The sequence below is a fragment of the Mus pahari genome, chromosome 2, assembly GCF_900095145.1.
Source record: "Mus pahari chromosome 2, PAHARI_EIJ_v1.1, whole genome shotgun sequence".
In the NCBI taxonomy this organism is placed as follows: domain Eukaryota; kingdom Metazoa; phylum Chordata; class Mammalia; order Rodentia; family Muridae; genus Mus; species Mus pahari.
In genome coordinates, this window is record NC_034591.1 from 90,052,078 (window position 1) to 90,064,870 (window position 12,793).

At 47.5% G+C, this 12,793-nt stretch overlaps 1 protein-coding gene across 2 annotated transcripts in view; it reads left to right on the forward strand.

Annotated features, from left to right (window-relative positions):
- St3gal5 (ST3 beta-galactoside alpha-2,3-sialyltransferase 5) overlaps window positions 1-12,793 on the forward strand; it is a 53,548-nt gene that overhangs the window by 31,561 nt on the left and 9,194 nt on the right. For both annotated transcript variants that reach the window (XM_021190328.2, XM_021190327.2), the window contains exons 3-4: window positions 2,682-2,793; window positions 9,555-9,898. In XM_021190328.2, coding sequence (XP_021045987.1) covers window positions 2,682-2,793; window positions 9,555-9,898 — 456 coding nt within the window. The remainder of the gene's footprint in view (window positions 1-2,681; window positions 2,794-9,554; window positions 9,899-12,793) is intronic.

Consider the following 12,793-nt stretch of genomic DNA (forward strand, 5'->3'; position numbering starts at 1 on the left):
AAACCCAAACTTGACATTGTGGCACATGTCTGTGGTACAGTCACTTAAGACTGGCAAGGACCTCAAGGCCAGCCTGGGCTGCATAAGAATCTGTTTCAAAAAGCAGAGAGAGAAAGGGGGTGGGCAAGGAGAGATAAAAGTTGGTCTTCTGCTTCACTTCATGGACATTTATGTGAATAAAGAGTTGAATCCCATTTGGTCCCAGTCAACTGGTGGCTACTGAGGTTTATAGCATACCTGGCACTGCATCTGATGCCTGCTGAATAGGGCCTCTGTCCAGACAGACCCAGGCCTGTGCTGAGTGGTGTGTGTGTGACAGACCACACTAGGAAGTACAGCGAAGAGAGGCACATGCTGCAGATGTACGGATGTCTTAATACCCTCTGATTTTAAAAAAAAAAATCAAGTTGGGGATTCAGCTGAGTGGGACACACCTAGCATGCAAGAAGCCATGGATTTGATCGTCATCATTTCACAAACTAGGTGTGGTACAGTATGCCTGCTGCCTTAGCACTTAGGAGGTGGATGCAGGAGAATCAAGGGCTCCAGATCTTCTTTAAGTGACATAATGATTTTGAGGCCATCCTGAGATACATTAGACTTTGTCTCACAAAACAGGTGCGGGGGATACTGTGAGATGAAGCTAGATGAGGTGGCATGTGCTTGTCATTCCAGAGCTGGAGAAGTCTTAGAGATGGTTGGATCCCTGAGGCTCACTAGCCAACCAGCCTAGGCTACTTAGAAAGTTCTAGGCCAATAAGAGATCCTGTTTCAGAAATAGGGACAGGAGGCAGGGAAGTGGCTCAGAGGGTAAAGGTACCACTAAAGAGCCTGATGACCTGAGATCGATCCCCTGAGACCCACATGGTAGAAGGAGAGAACCAGCTCCAGCAGATAGTCCCCCGACTCCCACACAAGCTGTGACACACGTGATATGCCTATGCACATATCATGGAAGTATGCACACACACACACACACACACACACACACACATACACACTCACGTGTGCATACACATAGGCACACATATAGCCACCCACAAGCATCATAGGGTTAGAGAGAAGACTGGATCATACTGAGTTCATGGATTAGTAAAAGGTATCAAGGGGCCTGGTGAAATGTCTTCTCCCTCCCCCCATCCATATTTTCCTCTGCTCTGGAGAACTAACATTTCCTGTATCTCCTATGTATAAGATACATTCTTTGTTTGGAGATTTGCTCTCTTTTGACTTGGCCAAGCCATTTTCATAGAAAATACTATATCCTCTTTACCTGACCGTGTACTCAATCCCAGAGAGAGATTTTGGTGTACAGCATGAAGTGAGAACTCCCAGCAACCCCTCCTTGCATCCTCTCTCTGGCCACTTTCCTCAGCGTTTGCATCTGTTAGAGCCAACACAATCTGCTAGGGGCTTTAAGAAAATAAATCCAGTTCCAGGAGAGCTGACTCCTTCATCTGACCTCCTTGGGGACCAGGCACACATGTGGTAAATGTACATACATGCAGGCAAATACTCATATACATAAAATAGAAGGAAATACATCTTAAGACTGTAGATGTTCTTTAAATCAAGCAGTGGCTCTTAAATTGTGGCTTAGACATTTAACTTCTCATTTACCAGTATTACTGAGGATTTATTAAAACTGAGATCTTGGCTGGACATGGTGGCATGCACCTTTAATTCCAGCACTTGGAAGGCAGAGGCAGGAGGATTTTTTGTGAGTTAGAGGTCAACCTGGTCTACATAACAAGCTGCAAGACAGCCAGGACTATTAGAGACCCTGCTGTCTCAAAACAACCAAACACACAGAGATCTCTAGAGCCAAAACTAGACACTACCTTTCCTCTAACAACTGTGCGTGTCTATCGATCTGTCTGTCTGTGTGCATGTGTGGGTGTGTGAATGTGATGCTAAGCTAGTGTGAATTTACGAGAGTTGTAGAGACAGCTCTTTGATGTGCTTAAGGGTAACTGATGGCAGTTTGTGGGTGTTTGTTTGTTTAGTGTTTTCCTGCAAGTATGTTTGTGCACCATGTGCTTGTCTGGTGCCAGAGACCAGGAGAGAATCTCCTCCAGCCAGAGTCACAGTTGGTTGTTAGCCACCATGTACGATTGTTTCTCTTTAAAAACCTTTGAGAACTCGATACATGAGAACTACATCTGTGGCTTTTCTACCTCTCCCTACACCTAGATAATTCCTTCGTTAAATATTTGACAATATCTAAAGAAGCAGAAAAAGAATTTGAGGCAAAGATCCTGCAGTTCAGATCCTACTATACTCTGTTTAGTTCCGTTATCAACACTGTGATTTGGATTTTATTATTTGGATTGTCTGCCCTTGGGAAAAGTGGCAGTAGGTGGGGAGAGTCTATATTTGCTTATAACGTAGAGGATCATCTAATCAGGAAATGACACCTTACTTTCACTGTATGGCGACCTTAGGTCAGTGGTTCTCAGCCTTCCTAACGTTGTGACTCTTGGTTGTTACTTTATACTTTTGCTACTGCTAGGAATCGTAATGTATCCTGATGCGCAGGGTATCTGATGCTTGACCCCTGCAGGTTGAGAACTGCTGCCTTTGATCCTGCCTTGATTTCATTTGAATTAGGATTGTACTTGGTGTATATTTTTCTCTGTGCATCACATAATGCATTACTGTACCTGACTCTTCCCACCCAGGTGCACGTTGGTTGTGTTTGGAGTCTGGCTCCTGTACATCCTCATTTTGAATTACACTGCTGAAGAATGTGACATGAAAAGAACGCATTATGTGGACCCTGACCGGATAAAGGTGAGCTAGTGCATGCGGTTTCAATTCAGACATTTCCAAGCACATACTTTAGCTGCAGCCCCATCTCTGCTGTATGACATAGAAATCCTCGTGAAAACCTGAAGAAGTGTTCTGGTTTCACATCTGTTTCTGTGTCCATGGTTACTTTCTTGACCGATTTGGACTTACTCATTTCTACTTTGAGACTGCGTGTGCTTCAGACCCTTCTGTTTTTTATGGGTCAGATAGCAAGCCGCTGCGCAGCTCGACCCTGTTTAGTCCTGGCTTTCCTGCTGCCCCGCTGTCCTCAGATGCTTGCAGCCTTCCCCTGTTTTATCAGTATCCACATCTGCTTGGGAGCTACGTGTGCCCAGTGTCCTGTGCTTGGAGCTCCCTCCTCTACGAGCCTGCCTGGCCTTGCAGACGCCCCTGAAGCCCGTTCAGTTCCATGGCCTTTCACAACGCTTGGGTCAGGGTTGTTGACAATCCCGTTTTCTGTCTCCGGGGAAAGGCCTAAAATAATGCCATTTAGTGTGGCATACTGAATCACTGTGGATTCTTCTGTCTCTTTCTTTGCTGAGCTCCTCCACTTTCTCATGTATCTTATTTTCCCGTCCTTTTGATTATATGTACCAGGACTGCCTGCCTGCCTGCCTGACAGCTGATGATGCTAGAGTCTGTATAGTGGAGGAGAGAATGAATCTCTAGGGCCGGGCGTGGTGGCGCACGCCTTTAATCCCAGCACTTGGGAGGCAGAGGCAGGCGGATTTCTGAGTTCGAGGTCAGCCTGGTCTACAGAGTGAGTTCCAGGACAGCCAGGGCTACACAGAGAAACCCTGTCTCGAAAAACCAAAAAAAAAAAAAAAAAAAAAAAAAGAGAGAGAGAGAATGAATCTCTCACATGAGGCTGAACATGGTGCTCCGTGTAGGGTGGATATGTTTTTATAATGTCCTACCATGCAGAGTCTACACGGCAGAAGTAGAGACCTGACCACCTGCATTCCTTAGTTCCCCTAAAACTACATTAATAACCGGGGTTGGTCTACTTATCCTTTTAGAGGCCAGACAACTCTGTGGTGTGTGTGTGTGTGTGTGTGTGTGTGTGTGTGTGTGTGTGTGTGTGTGTGTGAGAGGGGGGGGGGAGCTCATGTGCACATACTATCACACCGGGTTGTCCCCATGGGTCCTCAGGCTAGTGCAGAAGTACTTTGACACTCAGCCACCCCTCCCCCCATAACTATTGCTTTGTTTTTGAGACTTTTAAAAATTTTATGTATATAGGTTTTTGTTTTTGTTGTTTTGTTTTGGATTTTAGGTTTTTAGGACAAGATTTCTCTGTGTAGCCCTGACTATCCTGGAACTTGCTTGGTAGACCAGTTGGCCTCAAACTCAGAGATCTGCCTGCCTCTGCCTCCTGAGTACTGGGATTAAAGGCGTGTGCTACCACCAAACCCAGCTTGTGTATAGATGTTTTGCCTGCTTGTATGTCTGTATATCATAAGTGTGCAGTGCCCCCAGAGGCCAGAAAAGAGCATTGAATCCCCAAGAATTGGAATTATAGATGGTTGTGAGCCTTCAGGTAGGTGCTGGGAATCAAACCCAGGTACTCTGGAAGAACAGCCAGTGCTCTTAACCACTGAGCCGTTGCTCTAGCTCCATGACTGCTGTGGCAATTGCTCTTTAAAGTTCTTCAGGGCCCTAGCGACTTGATAAAGACCAAAAGGAGACTCGGGACTGCATTTCTGAGGTACCATAGAAAGGGTGGGAACACTTAACATACCCTGAAAGATCTGCTTCGGGAAAATAATGGGACCTGTCTAGGTGACCTTAGTAGCATAAAGATGTATTCAACTAGCAACCAGACTGCAGGAGGAAAGGCTTGAGATCTCCTTCCATTTGCCACACACTCTCTCATATTAATTCATGTGAGTGTATTACCAGTCTGTCTGAACTATAAATTATTTGTGAGTAGAATTGAGTTTCTACAATGCCTGGGAGTCTAAGTAAAGGCTCTTAGGAGTCCCTTCCTCTCGCCTGTTGTCTGTTTCTGTTTTATCTTTGCCTCAGGCGTGCCCTGTGATTACACAGTAGAATTTCTAAGAACAGATCCTGCTGAGTCACCTCCCACCCCCCCAAGACTCTTGGTCTCTCATTACCTTTGGAAGCATGTGGAGACCCATTCCTCCACCTGTGGAGGGCTTCATGGCCTGTGGTCTGGCTTCCTTCGCCCCATATCATCTAGCACTGCCTGTGTTGGGTGCACTGGGTGGAGCTGCTCTCATTCCCTCTCAACCTCATTCTTTCTGACCACAAGAGATAACAAACTAGTGACATTATTATTAACATAGAATTCACACATCATAAAATTCACTGTTTAAAGCGTGTGGTGCACAGTCTTCCATGCATTTACGGTGCTGTGCTGCATGGCGGTGTGTGCCCAGAGCCTTTTCATCGTCACCCAAAGAAACTCCAGGACTCTTAGCAGTCACTCCCTGCCCTGGGAAACCATGAATCCCTTTCTGCCTCCAAGGCTGTTGCCTGTTTCCTGTAAATACAGCCCACCATCTTCTGTTGCTGGCTTGTGCACTTAGCATAATGCGTTCCTTTTTCCAGCTGAAAGCTAACACTGGCATTGGGCATAAAGACCCACAGTGGTGTTCCCAGAGGATGAGGCAGTGATTGGGGCTAGTGTGCACTGTGGAGCAAGACCCTGTTTCTAAAATTAAGCAACAACAAAACCCTCAGGGGAGAATACTGGAGAAGGTTTTCTATAGCTCTCCCTTGTGGAAGGGAAGCTGGGGGACTGTCATGTGCGCATCATCCCTGAAAGTCTGCGAGAGTCCTGGTACAGAACTGGAGGTAAGGTGCCCTGTGTTCTATGTGGCTCAGGCTCGCCTTAAACACACAGTAGCTCTCAACATCTTTTTTTCAAACATTTCCTTTATGTATGTGTGTCTGTGGGTGAGTACGTGCCACAGCATACACGTAGAGGTCATAGGACAACTTACAGGAGTTGGTGCTTCTCACTGTATGGGTTCTAGAGGGATGGTGGAGCACATTTACCTGCTCAGGCATCTCGCTGCGCCCACCCTTCTGGAAAAAAAAACAAAAAACAAAAAAACAGCAACAACATCAGAAACAGTTTTCACCCTTATACATTGCCCCACATTTCAAAAAAGGTCTTGGCCAGATTCCCCCTTTGCAGTGTGCAGCATATCATGGAGGGCCTGGGGTAGGGCTCAGCAGGAAACGAAATGGAAAGGGGCACAGAGGGGAGGTCCTTAAAACCACAGTAGACAGCACACTAGTTTGTTATCTCTTATACACCGTGGGCTGGGACCGCAGATGTGTGCTACACATCTGGCTTTACATGTGGGTGGATTTGAATGATTGTACATGTGTAGTCTCAGAAGAGTGAACCCCGCTGGCTTCATTGGTCATACCCAGCATCTGGAAGCATGAACAGCACCCTGTCCTGTCCTGTCCTGTCCTGTTGGGTCCTAGCGCACCGGGTCCAGCTGTCATTCCCTCCTCAGGGGAGAAAGAATAGCTTCCAAGTTGTGAAGTTTATGATTTTTTTTAATTTAAAAATTTCCATTAACATGCCACTTGTTAACAAGACCAATGGTAGTCTCTGGAGGGAGGCTTAAACACATTGAAAGTGTGTCTGAGATCCAAAATTGTGCTTAAAAGATATTTGAGGAGAGACTGGCATATTGTGTCAATTTAGGCTTGGTCTGAGTGGTAGCAGCAGCAATTTGAACTTGGCCCACTCTTCTTTCTGAGAGTTGAAGACCACAGGTCACCCTGGGGACAGCATTCCATGCAGCATAGTTATTTAGGGCCCAACTCCTCAGCTCTTCCAGCTCCTCGGTCCTCCCTTTACCATGCTCGCAGTGAGCAGGCTGGCCCTGCAGGGCTGGTCCTTGATCCAAGGCAGTAGCACTTGCACACATCTCTGCTCTGCTTGCTACCACCCCACTTTCTACAGACCACCCCAAAACGTGTCAGAGGTTCAAAGAAAGCCACAACCCCATCCTCTATCCAGCATCCACTGCTGTAGCGGAGATATTACTAGTTAAGTAGATCTGCAGCTGCCAGCCTTTGCGTCTTGACAGTTGATGGATATGAAATCACACAGTAGGACTTAATCCTCTGGAGCACTCTCTGAGTTACACCATTCTCAGCGCAATTCAGTTTGGGGCATTCCATCACACTGGTCAGTTCCCGCAGAGCCCTTTCTCAACTGATTCCACACAGAGCCCACATCCACTACAGCAGTGAGGGTTCACTGCAGCATCTGCCCCTTGAGTATTATCCTTAAATTCTGGCTTTTAATCACCAGAAGGCTGAGAACTTTGCTCTCACTTGTGGCAGCCACTAGGCAAAGGGAAGAGGAGACAGTTACAGATGTGAAAACTGTGTGTTTCTATAATAACTGGTCCCCAGATACCAGGAGCTATGACTGAGTTAGGCCCTTTCTTGTATTTAGTTAACTCAAAGTTCTTTGACCTAAATTCTCTCCTCTCCTGAAACTATAAAGTCGGTAGGTAATGAGGAGAGAGCTTCATGTGGACGCGAAAGTCTGCCACTTGTCTGTGTGTCTAAGAAACATGACCCCAAGCCAGGAGTGGACATGGCAGTGTTGCCTAGGAGTCACCTCGCCCTTAATGCCCTTCAGTGGATTTTCATGTTGTGATGGCCCATGGTAAATTATCACATCAGTGACAGCTGGACCTTCAAGATGTCTTTATTCTTCATTGTTGGTGGCCTGCAGCTCAACCTGGATGACTTTGAAGAGCTAAAGCCTTTATTTCCACCCCTAGATTTGACACAGCATCTTGTTTTTTAAAAGAGGAATAGCAGCTCTCTGGATCCCAGAGCCGCCAGGATGGCGCCTCTCAGTCAGCCCTCCTCCACTTGGCTGCCATGTTCCGGAACCCCTGCTTCCTCCGAGCATACCCCAGTTCCTTAAAGTGAACTGTCCCCCCTTTGATTTTTTTTTTAAGCTGTGAACCCCATGTAGGGAAAAGAGAAGAGGCACCAAAGTGCACTGTCGTTAGGAAATGTTGCCCTGTGATGGCAGGCACCTTCAGAGCTCAGCTAGGAAATGTTGCCCTGTGATGGCAGGCACCTTCAGAGCTCAGCACATCTTTAAACCAGGAACCAGGCTCACGGTGGTCTCACCCTCTCCAGTGCTGTTAACTGCGCTCGATCGCTCCCTCAGGTCCCCAGCCCCAGCCGGGAGGCAGGCAGGGTTACTACAGAGGGTGACAGCTGGGTCTTGGGCTCTGCTCACAATAGATTAAATTTGAAGCCTGAAACTGAATACTTTTGCAGGACAGGGAATGGAATGAAATTTCACTCCTCTCCAAAGGAAACTTCTAAAGAAAAGATTTGGCAGCACAGGAGAGCTGAGAGCACACTTCCAGCCCCCTTCCCTAGGTCTCCTTGGGCACTCTGCAGATGTCCCTTTAGATCCTAGGTGACTTGTGAAAACATGTGCTGCGCATGTATCCTAGGGGTGAACTGGGTCTCAGGGGCTCCAAAAATGGCTGTGTATGACCACGAGACCTGGAGACTATAGAGATGATTGAAGGCAGTAGCAGGGCCCTTCTGTTTGTCCCCCTCCCCCAGCCCATCCCCCCCCCCCAGGTTGGGATAAGGCCCATGGAGGGGCCTCGCCTGCTTAGTGTTTGTGAGGTCGTGATAGGTTCCTTGCTTGGCGCTCTAACTGACCCCTCAGGAAGATGCCGGTCCACATGTGAGCTGCTGATGTGTGGAGTATCTTTGTTCCTTTCCCATAGGCGTAGAAGCTGCTGTTTCAGGCCTTGGCACGTGAGCAGCCCTGATTCATTCTCCTGGGTGTGCCACCTTGAAACCACAAAGGGAACTCACTGGTGACCTTATCTTCGGGTGCCACAGGGGGTGCAAGGGTGTGAAACCATTAATCAGTTCCCCTTTATCAAAAGGAAGTTAATTCCCCAATTGCACACACTGCCCTTTTACAGGCAGTAAATAACTTTTCAAGGCTACACTTTAAAAATATTTTTAAAGGTTTTTCGACTGAGATGAGGGAAATGTTTCCAATGAAAGTATATTTTGTAAAAATCAGATAATGGCAAAAAGCCCTATAACAAAATTTACCATCTTAGCCAGTCCTGAGGGCCAATCCAGAGCATTGCAACATGCTAAGCAAACATACCACTGTGTGCGTGTGTGCGTGCGTGTGTGTGTGTGTGTGTGTGTGTGTGTGTGTGTGTACTGTAACACAGTATGGAGGTCAGAGGACCACTTTGGGGCGTAAGCTCACTCCTTCCATTCTGTGAGTCCTAGAGATTAAACTCAGGTCAACAGCAGGCACCTTTACCTACTGAGCCATCTTTCTGGCCCTCCAGAATCTTTCAAAAACACTGTTTTTGTACCTGTCAGACACATTCCGTATCTCTGCATCTCCTCAGTCCCTGGTCCCACTATTCTCCCTGTGTCTCCTATAGATCTGACCACTTTGCATACCGAAGGTAAGTACAGTCAGCCAACTTAGGGCCCATCTTCTGGTGACAGTTTTTCTCAGTGGTGTAATGAAAGTAATGGCCTTGTAGAGAGTTTCTGTTCTTGTCATAAGATATGGCTCTCTGGTTCCTGTCTGTTCCTAAGAAAACACTAACCCTAAAAGGTAAACGTTGTGTATCAGCAGATGGTAATCACAGGACTGATGTCTAGACAACGTCACTTCTAGTGGTGGAGAGGTTTTAAAACCTATGTTGGTCCTTCCCTTCCAGAGAGCTCAGAGCTATGCTCAGGAAGTCTTACAGAAGGAATGTCGGCCCAGGTACGCGAAGACGGCTATGGCTCTGTTATTTGAGGACAGGTACAGCATCAACTTGGAGCCTTTTGTGCAGAAGGTCCCCACGGCCAGTGAAGCCGAGCTCAAGTATGGCCCGCCTTTTGGATTCCGGAAGTTCTCCAGTAAAGTCCAGAGCCTCTTGGATGTGCTGCCTGAGCATGACTTTCCTGAACACTTGAGAGCCAAGGCCTGCAAGCGCTGTGTGGTTGTTGGGAACGGGGGCATCCTTCACGGACTAGAGCTGGGTCACGCCCTCAACCAGTTCGATGTGGTAATAAGGTATCTGCACTCAAAACCAGCCTTGCTTCTCTAGAATCTTGCAGGGACTGAGAGGAACAGTGGGAGCTCTTCAGCACCCCCGCTTCAGCTCTTGGGGGGTGTTGAAACAAAATCACAAATGACCTGGTGTCCAAACTGCATTGGTTACCCCAGATCCAAGGCTTGTGCTGCGGACTGCCGTCACTTGCCAGGCCTCAGAGAAAGGAGGTTTAGAAAGGTAGAAGTGGGGGCTTGGTAACCAGTTCTGTTAGGCAGGGGCTGTAGGCTGATGCAAGGCAGGAGGGCAACACCTGGCTTTGGGGACAGAGTGTAGGGACAGTGAGCCCTGGGAGGACAGCCAGCCTCCAGGGCAGTTAGAACTCAGCACAGGCAGGAAACAGCCATTCTAGAGTTCACTGCTGCTCCCGACTCTTCAGAGGGGGCTGCGTGCTTGCATACTTGTTTGGTTGGGGGTCTTGTTGTTGTTGGGGGAGTTGTTTTGTCTGGTTGATTGGTTTTTGTCTTTTAGGACAGGGTCTCTCTGCCTGGGGTTAAAGGCTTGTGCCACCACACAGTGCCTAAAAGTTATTTTTCCTATTTAGTTCTTTAGATTAGGGGTTAGCCGAATGGTAGAATGCTTGCTTACAATACACAGGGCTCTGGATAGCACAGGAAAGAAAAAGGTTTTCCAATTATAAATGTATAACATACCCATTATTAGGAAGAAAATGACAGCTACTCGTAGTAGGAATCAGCAGCCACTGCCAACTGCTATGCTGCCCCTCACTCCTGCTCTGGACATGAGCTTGCATCTGTGTTTCTGTCTCTCTCTAAAGACTGACTTCATTTCTGGTTTGTGTAACCTGTGTGTGCACATGCGAGGGAGTGCCCGTGGAGGCCAGAAGAGGCCATCAGAATCTCCCGAGTGAAGTTACAGGCTGCTGTGAGCTAGCCACCCAAAATGGCTGCTAGAAACCAAACTCTGGAAGAGCAGCAGGCACTCTTCACCACGGGGCATCTCTCCAGCTCTCCTCTGTGTTTTTATAACATATTTAAACTTACCCTTATGAGTAGTTTCTGAGGTCTTAGTATCTTAGCACTCCTTTAAAAGAAGATAATTTTTTGGTGGCTCTCTTGCCAGGCATTAGAATATTTATGTCTCTTTACTTTTTAATGTGAAACTACTTTGCATATTTTTATGCATATGTCTTTTTTATCCAGCTCTGATTGGTTCCTTAGACAAGTTATTTAAAATAGAATTTGTTTCTTCAAGACCTGGGGCGTATTTTTCCAACCCTGGGTTACACTGCAGTAAATTAGCCACAAGATCTGGGTCTTAATTCAGTCTGTCCTGCAGAGACCCCATGGGCAGGCAGAAGAGAAGGGAATAAAGACAGAGCCTAAGGATGAAAGTGTGACATGCATGACTGGGGGTGACACACAGAGAGTTAAGACAGTGACAAGACTGAATCTGGGGGACATATTGAAAAGTAATTGGCAGTCCCTTTTAATGGCTTGAAAACTAATGTCAAGTGGTAGAAAGATTTCTACTCCAGGGGTCTCTGACCTTAGTGGAACCACTAAGAGGAACCACTAACAGGACCCCGGAAGTGGCGAAAAACTGGTTAGCAAGGGACATGACAAAACCCATCCCAGCCATTTTGACCCCCAAAGTGAGGATGTTCACATGGGACCTTTGTGATTTGGGCCAGCTACTCCATGGTGCCTCAGTTTCCTCATCTGTAGTCCAGAAGCAGTAGGGTTCATCCACTGTGGAGATCAGATGCACGAACAGTAAAGCGCTAAGAGCAGTGAGTGACAGGATGGTGTTCAGTGCTCTGTAAATGCCACAGCTACTTTGGGGGAGAGCATGAGAAGCAGGGCGCTGGGGCGAGGTGCAGTGGGTAAGAGGCCTTTGTAGGAAAGGTTGGGTATTCAAAGGGGCAAGGAAAAGAAACCAGGAAGAAGCAGAAAGGAGCCGCAGAAGATTGGGAGCAGAGCAGAGAGGGCCAGGTCTTACGCGGGTGGGGGGTGGGGGTCAGTGGCAGCGTGAAACAGCTGCCACCTGTTCCGGCTTTTTGTTGCCTGGCAGTCTTAAGTGCTTTCTTCTCATGGTTGATGTCATGAGTGTCTGGTACCACGGAAGACACAAACATCTCAGTCCCTAACTGATTAAATACAAGGGCTGAGGGCTTCCAGAACCTTGTGCCAGGGCCCATTTGAACAGCAAATTAATGCCTGTGTGCAAGTAGCACTCTGCAAGACGGACCAGGAGCCCCACCCATCCAGTGGTTCATGGCTAGGCTGTGGGAAAGAAGTGGGTTAGACCCATGCAGACAGTGCAGACCTTCAGTTCCAGGACAAATAGCTAGAGGGGGGCTGTATATCAAGCTGGCTCAGAAGGATAGCAGTGTGTATCTTCCCAGAGAGGAGTCAGACAGGGGTGGCTGAATGAAGAACCCTATCTGTTGGGGGGATAGGGCTAAGACAACTGAGAGGGACCAGAAATGAGGCTTGATGTCCTGGGGTGGCAGACTGGGCATGAGTGCTTCAAGGGCAGGGAGGCTCCTGTGCACTAGGGACAGTGATGGGTACATCAAGCCTGGTTAAAAAGAAAGAATAAGAAGCGTTTTTATTTTCATAAATCTGTGGAGATAGTACAGCTCCTTCCCATTTACTTTCTCCCAAATACCCCAGTCAAGCACGCCTGGTTGAGCTTTTTTCCCTGCATCGTCTCTACAGATGCTCCTTATCGTACCAGGAGGCTTCTACCTGCACACCAGCGTACACCTCCATCAAAACATGCCTGAGGGGCGGCGAGGGAGATGGCTCAGTGTATAGGTTCTTGTTTGTTTGTTTGTTTTTGGTTTTTCGAGACAGGGTTTCTCTGTTTAGCCCTGGCTGTCCTGGAACTCA